General features: G+C 39.1%; 1 protein-coding gene and 1 long non-coding RNA gene across 2 annotated transcripts in view; both read left to right on the top strand.

The window, feature by feature from the left end:
- The first annotated feature begins 33 nt into the window (after positions 1–33).
- LOC111872779 (angiotensin-converting enzyme-like) lies at positions 34–11,713 on the top strand. Its single transcript, XM_023866944.2, has 7 exons — positions 34–228; positions 1,241–1,341; positions 3,661–3,849; positions 4,503–4,594; positions 7,394–7,545; positions 10,527–10,657; positions 11,649–11,713. Exons 1-7 carry the CDS (start codon positions 89–91, stop codon positions 11,711–11,713), a joined length of 870 nt encoding a protein of 289 aa, XP_023722712.2. The 5' UTR covers positions 34–88.
- Positions 11,714–13,666: 1,953 nt separating this feature from the next.
- Positions 13,667–16,970, top strand: part of LOC117282970 — a 15,087-nt gene continuing 11,783 nt past the window's right edge. The window contains exon 1 of the long non-coding RNA XR_004513949.1: positions 13,667–14,686. This is a non-coding gene — a long non-coding RNA (uncharacterized LOC117282970). The remainder of the gene's footprint in view (positions 14,687–16,970) is intronic.

The raw sequence follows: 16,970 nt of genomic DNA on the forward strand, positions 1-16,970 counted from the left end.
AAGAAATTAAGTTTAGTTTATGTCTGCGTTCATTTTATTCAACATAACCCCAAAATTTAGCACGTATGGTCCTTCCAGTTCCTTTAAAATGTTGGCAGTGCAACCATCACAAACTTCTGCAGCAAAAGAAACCTCGTTTCCCTTAAGCCCTGAATATATAAATTCTTCTGATTGGGAACTAAGGCATATCAATCATTGCAGCATGTCACAGTGCTCTAGTGGCTACAGGTAAGGACGATGGCACTGTGTATAATGAATTGTGTTCTGTGATGAAAGAGGTGGCTAATGAGAATAATGAGAGCTGATCTTCAAAGTGATTGTCCCCACAACCCAGTTGTGATCAAACAAATATTGTCATCATCATCATTCATTAGTTATGGAACGGTACATCAGTGTAGAAGTTACTCAGAATATGTCACAAATTATAATGTTTCTAGGGTAATTAAAAATATCTGAAAAGCAGAATACACTATCAGTAATGTGGTTTGTAAGAGAATATGGTTGATAAGACTTTACTTACTTACTCATGGAGCTGAGCCCTTCTGGAGGAGCTGCCAATTCAGCAGCTATTCAAGAATTTACCAGAATTTTTTATCAAACCTGAAGGTTCATTACCATGTTCACAAGAGCCTTGCACCGGTCTGTATCCTGAGCGAGATTATCTAATCCATACCATCCCATCCTATCTCTCTAAGATCCATTCTAATATTGTCCACCCACTGACAACTTGCTCTTTCCTTCTGACTTTCCCACCAATAGCCTGTACGCATTCCTCGTCCCTTCCATTCGTGCTACATGACCTGCCCACCTCATTCTCCTTGATACACACACACACACAATTATTCAACTGTATTTTTCTGTTGCCTTATAATTTTTCTGCCATGTCTAAAATTTTCTTTGGTAGTGAAGTTATAGCCGATGACAGTATTTTGTCAGAACTTTCTGTAGTCCCGTTTACCAGTGATCCAAAATTGAAATGAACAAAATGGATACCATTCACCGTGATGCAACCACCACCAGTTCAAGTAATCTGTTGTGACCTTGTCCAGTTCTTGTTACAGTGAATGATTTAGATAATTGTGTCAGTGAAGCTTGCAGTCACACAGTTGGCATACTGAAGACCAGTTTTATATTCAGGTGGCTCAAAATGTATGAATTCAACAAAATTTTGAAGTTTATTTTTTTTTACAACACAGTACTTTCTCATGTGTATGCTAATGTATAAAATTGGAATTTGCAGTGTTCCTAACAGTTGTGAACATTTTAATTTGGGAGTCTACGATGCTGATGAAGATGGATGCATGATGTGGTCACAGGATGTTAGTGGAAGTGGTCCAGAAGGTATGTTCACTGAAAGGCTAAACAGAAAATTCCACATTATGTTAATAAATTTATAATATAATCTGGTTGATGTGGTGAATAANACATTTGTACAGCAGTCCACAAGCTTTCTGATGCTGTTAAAAAAATAGAACTCTTTGAACCAAGTGTAAAGCAAGTCATGGATTGCTTCCTCATCATCATCTACAATCATCTACAAATTGATGACCTCTGTGAGCCCCCTTAGAGGTCCAAATGGGAAGAAATATGAAGATTGAAGGTCTGGGCTATATGCTGGATGGTCAGTTCAAATCTCAGCTCTTGAAGGATTTTCCTAGGTTGGGAAACAATGATTAGGAGCAGTATCATGCAAACAGCACATTATCTGCCTTGTCTATTTGGGGTGGATGGCTGGCCTCAATTCACTTCGTAAAATGTCAGAATATGTTGCGTCTGTCAGTGTAATTTCACATTCCCAGTAATGTTGGATACGACTTTAAGAGGTCCAGAACATTGTCAGCAGCAACTTCCCAGCTGATGGCTGAGTCAGGTGGTTCTTGATGGTATATGGGGAAGTATCATTACCAGTGATGTGATAAAAAAGAATTGTTGCCTTCATTATGGTACCACTCCAGCAGACAAGAACTCATGCCCATGTGCTCTTCTGTCTATTCCCTCAGAACCCACCCTGCACAGACTGTGTGGAAACCAAGAATATTTTGCACTGTTAAATGAGCTGAACTCTTACTGATGTCTGGTGTTGATGCACTGTCCTGTACTGATATTTGTCCATCCTTGAGGATCATGGCTCTGGCTTGTTCCTGTTTGTTTGTCCTCACTTACTGCTGTGGTGTGGTACTACAAGCATGCTCAATTGGTTTCTCTTGTCATGCCTCATGCAAACAGGTCTGTCCACTGAAACACACTCTGTTCTCATATCGGGCTCTTAAACGTTTGTGAATTTCAACCCCTTTAACATTTTTGCCCCCCACCCACATATGTACACCCACAAGAGAACCTTGGCCAATTGTTCTTTTTTGATGCACTCGTGTTCTCTTCTTTGCCACAGCTTGCTAACTGCATCAGAGGTCATCTGATGGGACTGGGAGCTGTGAACTTCCATCAGGCTATCTTGTACCTTCTGCATATGGAATGAAAATGCAGATGCCTGTTGAATCACCCTCATGTTTCAGAAAGCTAGTACAAACAAGTGGAAGCAGCAAAGCTAAAGAAGCAACTGCTTGGTACCAAAATTCCCTAAGATATGTTGTAAGTTTGAGTAGTGTGAGGAATAATTTAACCCTAGAATCAGAACTGCAGACAGTGCACGAGTTGAGTTTCAGCCAGTATCAAGAAATGAGCCTAATAAATACTCTGTTTAATATGCATACTCTAATTGAAGTTGGAATCTTACACTGGTTGACATTTGTATTTTAATTATAGTTGTAAGACTCATCTCTCTAGGATTCATTTGTAAGATTTCTTCCTTAACTTGTTCTTGAATTAGAATTGCATGTGTTTTGTACCGTTTGGATTTGCCTCTGCATTTTCTGGGTGAGATCATTTTGCAGCATGCTAAACACAAAATTGTATCAGTATCAAAATAAATGAACATATCATAAGCAGCTAAAATACTGTAAAATGGTGGGAACATTAGTAAATTAAAAATCATGCAGCATAACTTGGCAATTGTGTCATAATTACAGCAATTTACCTTTGAAATTTTGTTGATGTGATGGGAAAAGTAATATAACACTGAAGCTAATTCAAGAACGTTTTGTAATAGGTTGAGGACAAGCATTTTTAATATAGTTTGGAAGTTTGTTCACTCCTTATGAAACACATTTTGTGTCTGATATTTAGAACATTTCATAAAAGAGGAGTGAAACGGTGAGAGTATAAATTTAGAATAGGTAAGGAAGTAGGAATTCTTGGAAGAAGAAAGCATTGCAGTGCTGCTGGTATATAATGTTTTATCTGTGCTGAATTTTTCAGCAAGAAGTATATTTAATCATGCTATCAGTGGTACTGCATATGTAACCAGGAGATGAATTTCTGTATAACCCTGACTCTTTGATAACTTGAGAAGAGCTCAGATGATCATCTTTACATGATAAACTGATATAAAACTAACAAAAGATGAATATAAATATATTTGAATTGTGCTTGGAGTTAGTTATTTCTACTGAATTTCTTAATTTTTAACTAATGTCAGTGAATCGTTTAAAAGTCAATATATGAGGTATTTTTAGTTCAGCGTTAAATTTAAAATCATACTTCTCCGCTACTTTGATTTAAAATTCTTAAATTTGTATCACTCTAAATTCATTTCTTCAACAGGTCCCGGAGATGTGGAAACTTACTGGGAACAGCAAAGCGAATTTCAAGGAGGTTACACGGAAGCATTATTTCTGTGGGAGAGTATTGAACCTCTGTACCAGAAGCTGCACGCCTTTGTGTCCAAACAACTCTCCAGGCACTGCTTTTCTCAGGTCTACAAACAGCACTCATTCCTGTTCCATCTTCTCGGTAGGACAGAACCTTAGGGTAAACATATCTTTCCATAGTGATCTAAGATGTCCCAGCTTGCAAACATATGCACTAGTAGTTAATGAAATTGTGCTAAACAAATTGCTTATCTCAGCTACTGACATAGCTCTTTCAATGAATGACTAATATACATAAATGGAAAAAAAAAAAACTAATTCGCTAACATACTCACCCACCCACTCAACTCAGGCAGCATACTTCCTGATTGTTAATGAAATAGCAGACTCAAGAATTAACGAACCAGCAGGCTGGTAGTTTTCATCATAGTTTCAATGTTGACATTTATAAGCTGATTGTCTTTATTAATTTTCATAACTACATCCTTCCTTGTGCTAATTTTCATATCAAAGTTCCATAATGTTTATATAATTCATACAGTGTCATGCACATAAACTAGCACCTTATAACATAATGGTGCTTTCTGAATGTTCACATTTATAAGTGTCACATTTCAACCAGTGTCAAGTGTACCGGGGAATAACTACTTTATGTTGTTATTTTCATTGTTTTTTTTTTAAATATGCTGTGTGTATAAATCCATTATTATGATATCTTTGCTCTGTATGATTACTAAAAATTAAATAAAATACTTAACTTAGCTCAGTTGGTGATTAAATTGCTTGATTCAACAGGCACTGTAGCAGGCAATGACTGGGCCTACATTGCAGATCATGTATTGTATTTAGAAAGCTATCAGCGCTTGCTTGCTTCAGTGACAAGGAAGGTGAGCAATATCGGCCATTTTTTAAACTTGTGTCCGACGTAACAAATGTTACTGTTTTTCAAAAAGCAAACATATATTTGTATATGTGAATTGTTTTAAGGAAGAAATAAAAAATAATTGATTAACTGTGACTGTTCAAGTCAGTATTGTAGCTATGAGCTTCTGAATACAGTGCATTCTTGTGGCAATAGTGTGATGTCTGTAACTTGAGTAAATGCAATGACAAAGTGGCATTCTGTACCTCAGTTTCACTTTCTGTTACTTAAAATATATTAACAGGTACAGAGTGAACAGAGGTAAGAAGGTAGAGGGGAACAGTACTCCCCTTGTTACTTTTCTTTATCATGCATTTTCTGTCCAAAAATGTGTGTACCACTAAGAATAACAGGAATGTAAGTAAAAAAAGTGGAAGCAGTTTCACTATAATTTTGTCAAGATAATCACTCCGTAGTTCAACATCTCTTACGTTCTTATGTAATCACCTTCTTTTTGAATACGTTTGCTTCTAGAGTCTAGAGGGTTTCATCATAACTGAAACAGTATAGCACTGAATGTCCAGACAATTAGCAAATGATGGCTTTGGAAAGTTGAGAGAGGAAATGGTCGTGGCATAATTTGATTGAGGGGAAACCCTGTCAGGATAGCTGGTCTCTGGGATAAGATTTGAATTTGGCTTCAGGGAGGTGACACTGTTCAACTTTGCTCATTCCATGAGGATTAAATATTCTACATTGGTTGCACATGAAATTCCATCAATATTTGGTTGTATCAGATAACTGATGGATCTGATCCTTAATCTCAACATGTTTTAGCTGATTGCTATCCATATTTATGATGAGCACTCAAAAGACACTGAAAATAAACTAGGAATTTCATGTTGTTCATATCTTTCTCATTGCTGACCTACACCATACTTGAGGTAAAGTAAAATTGCCTACAATTTTGTACTTTACATTGTAATTTATTAATGAAGCTAAAATTGGGTTCTCTTTTCTGCATTGTTTGTTAATTGGGAACTTGACCCAGGTGCTAAAATATGAAGTTATGTATGTGTTCTTACCGGTAGGTGAACTTACATATTGCTGCTTCTAGATTATTTTCCAGTCATTTCTCACCAATATACAGGGTTATTAAAAAAGAATGAACCAATTTCATGATGCATTGCTTCAGTTCTCAAGCAATGTCATGGAATGAGTCAGTGACCATTTGAAAGAGGAGTTATCTAAGTTGTGAATGACTGCCACAGGGGCGCTGAAGTCGCGTTGTTCTTCCGCCAACGTTCAGTTGTTCGTTTACCCTCGGATGGCAAGTCCTCAGCAAAAGGGGTTCTGCGTTCTCGAGTTCGCGAAAACAAATTTGGTTGTCACGGTGAGCGTGCTTTTCGAAGGCGATTCGGCATTAATCCGCCCTGTCCTAAGAACATTCGACAGTGGTTTTGACAGTTTCAAGAGAGTAGGTGTCTGTGTAAAGGAAAAAGTCCAGGACGACCACGAGTCTCTGAGGAACAAGTGGCGAGAATCCATGCTGCGTTTGAGAGGAGCCCGCAGAAGTCAACAAATCGAGCTAGCCGTGAGCTTGCGATCCCTCAATCCGCTCTCTGGTGTGTGCTAACAGTACGTCTACATTTGAAACCATACAGACTGCAGCTCGTTCAGGCACTTACCAATGACGACAAAAGGAAGCGGATGGAATTTTGCGATTCGATGCTGGAGATGATGGAAGACGAAACCTTCATTTCACGTTTAATTTTTAGTGATGAAGCGACTTTTCACTTGAGCGGCACAGGCAGTCATCACAATGTGCGTATTTGAGGAACAGAGCACCCACACGAAACAATTGAGCGTGAAAGAGATTCCCCTAAGGTGAACGTCTTCTGTGCTGTGTCTCAGGACAAGGTTTATGGTCCCTTTTTCTTTGAAGGAAACACCATTACTGAACAAACCTATCTTGATATGCTCCAAAACTGGCTCTTCACTTCACTGCAAGCAGATTTGCTTGACTTCATTTTTCAACAAGATGGAGCACCGCCCCATTGGCACCTGATTGGTTGAAAGGGGACCCAAGACCTTGCTCTTTGTGCTTGGCCTGTGAGATCCCCAGACCTCACCGTGTGTGATTTCTTCTTGTGGGGATATGTAAAAGATCACGTTTATGTTCCACCGCTACCCACTAACTTTGTTGACCTTAAACATCGAATAAGAACAGCGATTAACTCAGTGCATCGTGATATGCTGATATGCACCAGGGAGGAATTCTCTTATTGCATTGATGTTGCCCGTGCTGCAGGTGGTGGCCACATTGAACACTTGTAAGACAGGAATAAAAGTTGATTGTGAGTAGAATACTTGTGACTTAGCTGGAGTTTTGTATTTCTTTCCTTTAATAATATATTGCGTAATAAAATTGGTTCATTCTTTTTGAATAACTCTGTGTATTGAACTGGAGAAATAAGTAGTACAGTAGCTCAGAATGGTATGCACACCACATCTTGTTGCTATGATATGGAGAGTAACATAGGCGTTTGGACATACGTATGGAAAGTGAATCATTGGTAGGATCCTTTTAAATTATTTTAATATTCATCCAGAATGTATTTAAGAAAAGAACACTCTGTAAAAGTGGAATTTCTGTAAAAGCCTATCATTCATGTACATGTGGTTAATGTTATGCATCCAGCCATCATATAAATCTGTTACAAATTTATTACTGAAAATTGTAAGAATAACATAAAGTGATATGTAGAGAATATGAGATTGTATGACATATATAAAATTCACTGTTTTTCTGATTTATTCTAAGGTATTTGGAGGAATGAATGTGTACAAAGCAGCAGAAAACATGACAGTTGATCTAGGGCTTGGGCCACTTGCAGCAGAGTTCTGGGAGCAGACATGGTTCAACTCCTCCTGTCCCGCACATGTTATTAGCTACTGTGAAAGTGGTATAGCCAGGTAACTGATATTTTGTTTTCTCCAGAGTGTTATGTTTCTCATGAGGCCTGACTGTAAAGTCATACAGGGTAGTGATTAAGGATCATACCCGTTGTATCAGCAGCATGAAAAGTTTAGTATCATTTCATTTTATGGGTATAGTAAACTTACTTTTGCAAGCAAATTTGAACTGTGTTTGAAAACAGTAGTAATTTGTCGCTACTAATCGTATTAATATCATAATAGGCCCCCATAACCTCTTAGTGGCAATGTATACAAGCACAAATTTTTTATCTTTAAAAGCCATGACACTTTGAACCATAAAGTAACTACCATTCATTGGTTGTCCAGGGGTTTGCAGCAGTATATTGGATTTTTTCTTTCAGCATCAAATCCAAATGTATCTTAGGATCACCTATATAGGTGCAATCTCAGGGGGAAAGGTTCTTCAATGAAAGGGGGAATGGGGCTCCTGTCTCTCTGCCTGAGATGAAACGCGGAAATGCCCACTGTGACTATTAAGATGCAGTGATGTTGCAGAGATGACTCATGAATGGTTAACCACTTCTCCTTTTTATTGTAATATTCAAGTGGTGATGTGGAAGTACGTTGATGCCTCAGCACCAAGAATTTAGTCAGTTTAAGTAACTTGTCATATTAGGAGATGGGTTTTATATTCATAAGCATTTATAAATGCTTGTGTGAAGGTGGCACAAAACATACTAAATTCGCACAAGCTAATGTAGACGTTCATATGCAAATATGAGCATCATTATTGTTCTTGTATTTGGCATATATTGTGATAACTGAACTTTAGAACAGTAATTAGAAAGTCAGCATAAAATTAGTGTTGGCCAAAACTGTATCTTCAAAAATTCAAAGAACCTGCCACCAGAGTTTATTTTTGGATCATGTGTAAACTCTGAAAATGCAATAAATTGAAAGCATGTGACCAAGGCATGAGAATATTTAAATGAAAATTGCAATGACAGTTTTTATTAAAGTCTGTTTATCCAGAATATTTGTTTCCATACATACACATGAACAACGTTCACAAATAATCATTGTGAAATTAACATAAAGACGTGGTGTGAAAACTTATGCTGCATATAAGAATTAGCAGTGAAATAAAATTGTTACTGTTATATTTACAGACATCAAAATGTTAACAAACTAAGGCCCTGCAGCATGTTCTGTATATGTGAGATTACCAGAATAACACTTTTGTTAATTTATTAATTATAATTGATCATTATCTTACCATCAAGAATCATATATCAGACACTACTAATATTATGAGACATATCATCTATAATTTAATTACGTTGATATAGCATGAAACTTGAAATATGAGTAGCTTTAGCACTTAATTGAACACTCCTGAAAATGGCAAAATTTAGCCAAAATGTGTACCATGCAGAGAATATTTTGTGAAAGAGTTCTGGGATGTGTTATAGCAGAAGGTTTGATTAGGTTAATTATGTAATTAGTTGTTGATTGAGGTTATAGTCCTTTACCCTAAATGTGTTGTGGCCAGCATTTCTTTTGTTACTAATATTTATCTTATTTTACATTCATACTTTACTAACCCAGAGAACTATTAATTATTGTAACTATGCAATGGGTACTGGCATTCTTTTCCTGGGGGTAAAGCAGCTGGGTCGTGAAGCTGACTGCTCCACTCCAACTACTGCTGAGGTCAAAAAAACGTGGGTCTATACATCCACTCATCATTACATCTTGATAGCATAGTGCTTAATTAGTTAAGCACAGAGACAGACTTTACTTACCTTTGGACCTTTGCTGATAAACCTTCCAGTGAATGATTTGCTGGCTCTCTTCAAGTTGATTTGTTATGAGTTTACTCATTATTATTACCTTATGTTGCTTTTTATGTTTTGAAGTCATCCTAAACATTTTATTTTGATCAATTGTGTGAATTGTTTTTGTAATGAAATGACATTCCATATGCTATGTATATAATGAAGATAGGAAGAATATCATATATTTCAGAGCATATATTCTCCAGATATTCAAAGTTGCTGTTACTGAGCTGCAGAAAGAATAAATCACATAGAATTCATATCATTGTCACAGTTGTCATTTCCATTATGTAATAGGCAGAAAATATAACATGACATCATATACAATATAGCATTCATATGTATTGCTTTCATGAACAAAATTGAAACTTGTTCTTTTATACAGTGTCACTTTCAAGATAATGGCAATGAAATAAATACAAAAAGAGGACTTTCTTTGATCCTTCTGGTCAGTGAATCAGTTAGTAGACACATGAATGAGTGAGCAAGTTAGTCAATTCGAGCTACTTGTCAGGTGTGGTCACTTCTGGTATCCATATTATTATTCCTGACTTTTATCGGCTAGAGTGTACTTCTTGTAATTTTAAGATTGTTACCCTCTGAGTGACTCTGTGTAGTCTTGTCGGCAGATGCCAATGTTTCAGACGAACATGTTGCCACCATCTTCAAGGTTAACATGTGTAGAGTGAGAAATTGGTTGGTATATGCAAGCAGGCTGGAAAGAAGATACTCAAACCCACAAGAGGGGCAAGGAAAGGAAGCCTGGACCTGTTCCATGTGGGGGCAACAGAAATAAGACCCAACTTAGGAATGATCTCATCCATTGCAGCCTGGTTATACAACTCAGCCAATACATCACCTACATATCACATCCCTGAAGAAGCAGGCAACATGTTTCTGAGAAATGTCGGTTCCAACTGTAAAGCTTCATGGTGTCACACCTCACAATGCCTCAGTTTGAATGACTGCTGCAATGAAGACCTCAAAGCTTACTCCCTCATCTTGTTTGAATCTCTTGTTATTAAACATGAATGGTGGTTGGCGGAAGGGATTTGAAACCATAACCCACCACTTTCACAGACATAGTTGTGTGTGCTAGCTTGTATATAAATTTTCATTCAGTATGGAAGATATGTAAATTAACACACATAAAATGTGTGATGTATGTGAATATTTCAGAGTTATTACTTGCAACTTAACAGGATGGCCAGAGTACCTGGATGCTTATGAGTCAGTAATGAGAATCAAACATATTCAACTGGCAGAAAAGGAGAACACTTTCATCCTCAGGGACAATAACCATTATTCATGTATGTGTATGATCTCAGATGGGATAGTGTGTGTTAGTTTGTTAGTGATTAGAATAAAAGACTTGCATTTTGCAACAGACTGCTGCCTTCCTTTCTGGATGAAGGCGTTTCATCATTTCTCACGGTTTGGCCCATATTGTAGTCCTCTGCTGTCATGCACTCCTTTTGTCTATTTGCTGAGCTGCTTGTCAGATGGAAATAGCTCTTATCTCAGGGTCATAATCTTGTGATAGGTTGGAACAGTATCAGTGTGGTGCTTCACAGGCAAATTGGTTTGGGAACAGAATTAGCCACTAATTTTTGATCGGGGGCAGTTAACATAGCAATATCCCTTAACTGAATTGAATCGTACGCAATTTGTAGGGCTCTTGGATGAATTTAACTCATCCTTTTACTGCAACTGCCTCACCCAAGCTGTTCATGTCATTGCTACCTCCCAATTGCCCAGCTGCACGGCTCGCCTTCATTTCCCGGAAATACACATTCGTTGGGCTAAGCACTTACAGGCTGGATTCCTGTGGTCAGACAGCAGCCTACATCTAGCTCTTCTTAATTAATTAATGCTTACAGTTAGTTTGGATGATGTACATATGGTTACAAACTCGTATTTTCAGTTACATTATTCAGATATATTTTTATACCACTTCATGCTATGCCTATGTTGTAAGAAGTAGTTGTAACAGCAGGATAATGCAGGCTGCCTGGTACATTACACACAAGTTAAGTTAATAACCAGTACACTCACTGTGGAACATGTCTGTATGTAATGTTAGCAGCAGCCTCAAATATGTAGTTGCTATTACGTGAAGGTTTGAAAATAAATAATTTCCATTAAATTAACATCATTATCCACATCGACAATATTAGTAGTTCCAATTTGAGTCCTACAGGGGATGTCATTTTTCTTTCTGTGTCATCACTGTCACTTTTTTGTGGCCTTCAAAGCACAGTAATATTCCATTCCTTGTATCAGTATGTTATGTTTTAACAGCAATATATGAACACCAGTACGACACCAAAGTTACAGGGGTGCCCTGCGACACGTATCCCTGTTAAAACACCAACAGTTCCTACAATCCATGAGGAACAGGTGGTGGTCGATAGACCCCTGGAGAAGCAGAAGGAACTGACCACCAGCAGTATGACACCAAAGTTACAGGGGTGCCCTGCAACATGTATCCCTGTTAAAACACAAACAGTTCCTACAATCCATGAGGAACAGGAGGTGGTCAATAGAGCCCTGGAGAAGAACAAGGAACTGACCACCAGCAGTACGACACCAAAGTTACAGGGCTGCCCTGCAACACGCATCTCTGTTGAAACACAAACACTACAATCAATGAGGAACAGGAGGTGGTCGATAGAGCCCTGGAGAAGCACAAGGAACTGACCACCCTCAGTACGACACCAAAGTTACAGGGGTGCCTTCCAACACGCATCTCTGTTTCAACACAAACAGTTCCTACAATCCATGAGGAACAGGACGTGGTCGATAGACCCCTGGAGAAGAACAAGGAACTGACGACCCGCAGTATGACACCAAAGTTACAGGGGTGCCCTGCAACACGTATCTCTGTTAAGACACAAACAGTTTCTACAATCCATGAGGAACAGTAGGTGGTCGGTAGACCCCTGGAGAAACACAAGGAACTGACCACCCGTGGTAGGACACCCAAGCTACAGGGGTGCCCTGCAACACGCATCTCTGTTTCAACACAAACAGTTCCTACAATCCATGAGGAACAGGAGGTGGTCAATAGAGCCCTGGAGAAGCACAAGGAACTGACCACCCTCAGTACGACACCAAAGTTACAGGGGTGCCCTGCAACACGTATCTCTGTTAAGACACAAACAGTTTCTACAAACCATGAGGAACAGGAGGTGGTCGGTAGACCCCTGCAGAAATGACCACCCATGGTAGGAACCCAAGCTACAGGGGTGCCCTGCAACATGTATCCCTGTTAAAACGTTCCTACAATCCATGAGGAAGAGGTGGTGGTCGACAAGACCTCTGGAGAAGCAGAAGGAACTGACCACCAGCAGTACGACACCCAAGCTACAGGGGTGCCCTGCAACACGTGTCCCTGATAGAAGAAGAAGACAGAAATTCGAGCCTGCAGTTTTTGCAGCTCATAAAAAGAGTGAGTAGATTTCCTAGTCCATGCAACTAACCTAACATTAAAATAACACATTTTCCTGTGTTAGCATTAAGTTAATGTGGAAGGACAATGTTTTTCATCTTGTCAAGATTTCTTAAGGTAAGTGAAATGTTCGCTGGATTTAACTTTGTAAACACCAAACCATGAAAAAGTATGGGGAAATGGAAGCATAGCTCCAAATTCATATTAGCATACACCTAACTGAAGTCGAGATAGGTTATTTTATATAGCAGTGGTCTACAGGCTGGATGGTCCGGTTTTGATTCCATGCATTCAGAGATTTTTCTCCTCTTGATAGAATCTGGACACACACTGGGGTCCATCCAGCCACCTAGCTAATGGGTACCAGGGGATTCTGAATACTGACTCGTCCACGTGAGGGTTGTGTAAATGGCATAAGTCGAAGTATCAGATTTTAAGGTTGTTCAAATAGTAAGAGGTGACAATGTGACGTATGTGAATGGATGTATCTCTGAATAACCGTGTGTGTGTAACCACTGTTGTTATTGCCGATTTTAGATTTTCTTTGTATTTATAAAACATGTTCCACATCCAGCAGCCATTTGACTTACTTTGGATCTATGGAATGCATTGTAAGTGTAAATTCTCTTGGCTAGAGACTGCCTCTGTGGTCTAGTGGTCAAATTTCCTGGCTACAAATCCAGAGGTCTGGGTTCGATTCCCGGTGCTACCAGATTTTCTGAGAAGTACTGGGTCTGGAACGGGGTCCATTCAGCCTCATGAGGATAGTTGAGGAGCTATTTCAAGGGAACAGCGGCTTCAGTCTAGAAAACCGAGATTAACGGCCATGGGGATTCTTTGCACGGACCAAGTGACACCCTTTTTCCGCTAAAGCTGGCACTAACTTCGCCGACAAGCGGCGGTCGCTCGGTCAGTATAGTTTGCTTACGGACAAAACCAGAGTTTTTTTTCTATATGTGAAGTAGCCGGCCGCCTCAACAGCCTTCTCACAATTGCAGCGTGGAACTTTTCATATATCTCTGATGACAAGGTGCGATGAAAACTTACTGACTAATAACGGTCTTGTTCTCTTGCAGAACTTCCAATGAACAAGGTTGTGGTGGGTATAGGACCAGTGTCAAATACGACTTCAGTTGGACCCAAGGTAGACTCTTGGAGCAAGAATATGCACCTCGTGCGAGATGGGAGCGACTTCAAGATAATTAACGAGAATCCCATGCCGAATACGACTTCAGTTGGCCCCAAGGTAGTCTTGGAACAAGAATATGCGCCTTGTGTGAGATGGGAGCGACTTCAAGATAATTAACGAGAAGCCCAACTATAAACACGTGAAGTCCAGGATTGACCGTACGAAGAGGCCATTCAGTCTAGATCGTGACGAAAATAAGATTCTGGCAGGGTGAGTTGTGGCATGGCTCAGAAAAACATACCAGGTGTTGGCTATCACCGTCATGACGTGGAAGTAGAGGTCAACAGCTCCTCCGTTGGAATGAGACCCCTACTTAAACTGAAGCCAGAGCTGTTGAGGCTGCTGTCCCCCTTGAGAGAGCATCGCATCCGTGAGCTGCTGGTTATCTGAGAGGCCGTAAAGCATTTCCGTTACATGCTGGAAGCACACCGTAAGCCGTATCACGTATGCCTTCCAGTAGAAACAGCACAAATGCTGACCGTGGACCTCCAACACGCTAGTCAGCAGCAGGTGCCCTTTACATCGGGAGCGCAGACAATAACAGCGAGGCTTTAGCAGCAACACCATCAGCCGACACAAGAAAACCCTGCCGGTTGGCAGTTACACGGCTGCCGACGCTAGGAAGACCAGGCGACTCGTCGTCTGGCCACGTGCAGAGAAAAGGTCGCCCGGCTTGCATGGAAGCATGATATACGAAGGGTGAGTCCCCCATTAGAATTTCATGCACAGAAATTTGTGTTCTAGAGAACTTTGGCAGAAATGAGTGATGTAAACTTTTGTAAGTAGCATGTTTCAGTTTGAATTTGATGTTTTTATATATTGTTCCATTATATGTGAATACACGCACTGTAATAAATAATCTTTTAATTTTGTTTAAAAAATCCAATTATACTTCCAGCATCGCTGCACCGTTGCACACACACAGTCTTCTAATTCACTTGACATCCTTCTGTATTCCTGGTTCCACTTCGCTTGCTTCCACCACTCAAATATTCCTCAATACTGACTAATACTGACATCTGTTCTGCCGAATACTCTTGTTATATAGCTTCCGTACTGAACACGCAGAGAAGAGCCTATATTGTTAGAACGTGTTTACTGAGCGATTGCCCAGCAACGGACTCCATAGAAACCAGTTACGTGATAGCTACCACTGTTGCGTGATGACAAAGGGGTGTTTACCAAGCCACGGGCTTGGTGGGGGTATGTGATGTCACTTGCGGAAATGCAGAGGTCACGTGACTCCTACTCACTACTGCAGTATGATGTCATCGCGCAGCCTCATACGACTCGCAAGGTTAGGGTGGACGTATGCCTCTGAATAGAAGCCTGCGCCTCCAAGGGTTCCATTACTGTTCTGCATGAAGGCGTAACCTTTTCAAGTTAGTTTTATCTCTTGGGCATTTACATACAATTCCAGGGTACTGAAGGTTTTTGCTCAGAGATGGTCTCAGGGGTTGATGAGTAGTCAAATGTTTAAAATGAACACATTATGCCCCTTCATTACAGTTTGACACATACCACGTCAACATTAAATCATTACATATTTAAATATATGTATACTGCCATAATTCACAATTTCTGTATGATGTGTATATACCAAACTTGTAATCACTTCTCACATTTATAAATATCCACTTACCGTAGGTTTTTTTAGGTAGGTGGTTGTTATAAGAACTTTCAGAGCAAGTAGTTCTGATGTCACAGATGGAAATGTCAGAACTGAAGAATTTGCCACTGCCATTTCTGCATTTAAGAAGTTTATTATACCATCACCATAAAAATCTAATGCAGAACTGGTATCAATTATGATAGGACCAGAAGATAGCATTAAATGACAGTGTTCCAGTCAGTATTACACCATCAGCCTTTGCCAAGAAATTGTGCTAATTTTATCAAGCTTTCTTTCGAGAACTTCTCACTTTTATAGTTTGTATATTCAGCAGAAAATTATGATTTCAGAGTGACCCTCAAGGCTTATAACTTGTAAGGGTGGATCAGTGGAAAAGGTATTTTGTGTATACCTTAGCTAGAGATGGAATTGTGAAATTGGTGGCATTGCTTTCAAACTGACCCTTGTGTAATATATTATAATCTGAACACATATACACATATAATTATATGTGTATATGTCTTCAGATTTTCAGCACTAATATACCAAATTCATTTGCTGGATTTCTTTATAAAACATTAAGATGGCGTTAATTCTGTGCGCAAGTGACACTGTTTTTCTTTAGATTGTCGTCGGAGTTGCAACACTATGTAATTTTGGCCTGGTGCCCGACTCCTGTCCCTGTATTGTGGACGAAGACAGAGACAGTGTGTTCCTCCAAAACATTGACATCCACATACAATACTGTATTAGACCACAAATTAAACAGTCACTACCATGAAAACCTTAAAATTAATATGTTTTTCTTTCTTTTATATGAGCTGTGATGTAAAACAGAAATGTCAGGTTGACGTGACTGTAATAACAATACTCAGAATTGATTCTGTTTGCAGTATGTAAGAACTTGGAATGCATAAACTGAATTGAAGAAGGAACACAGGCAAAATTTAGTCAGCCCATATCATTGGTTTGTGTCACAGTTTAACATGTTATGTTAAGTCCAGTGTTCTTCAAGATACTGAAGTAATACCGACTTGAAATATCTGCAGATGCTGGCTGCAGAATTCTTTGGCAAAGATCATTGAGTTCAGAATACAATATACTTATTTAACCCCTTCATCCCCCCGTTTTTAAGCACTGATATACTTTTAAGAGTAGATTTTTTTAATGGTGTTGGAAATATCAAAACCAGTATTTCAGGTTTTACATACATACCTGAAGTATTAGAATATTTCTGATTATTCTCTTGATTTGCATTCATTGAACAACCACAAAAATTAAAATGCTCAGGAACATATCACAGGAAGGTATTCAGTGTTGCAGTGAATAAGAAAAATAGAACAAACTGGAAGGAAGTGTATTTGGGATTTA

Source organism: Cryptotermes secundus, unplaced genomic scaffold (genome assembly GCF_002891405.2).
Source record: "Cryptotermes secundus unplaced genomic scaffold, Csec_1.0 scaffold53, whole genome shotgun sequence".
Lineage (NCBI taxonomy): Eukaryota > Metazoa > Arthropoda > Insecta > Blattodea > Kalotermitidae > Cryptotermes > Cryptotermes secundus.

What these genes read in the sequence shown, in the direction of transcription:
- LOC111872779 (XM_023866944.2), top strand. Translation starts at nt 89, where the DNA reads ATGTTGGCAGTGCAACCATCACAAACTTCTGCAGCAAAAGAAACCTCG. An exon ending in TAGTGGAAGTGGTCCAGAAG is followed by an intron (nt 1,342 to 3,660) that starts GTATGTTCACTG and finishes TTTCTTCAACAG; the next exon opens with GTCCCGGAGATGTGGAAACT. An exon ending in GGACAATAACCATTATTCAT is followed by an intron (nt 10,658 to 11,648) that starts GTATGTGTATGA and finishes ATGTTTTAACAG; the next exon opens with CAATATATGAACACCAGTAC.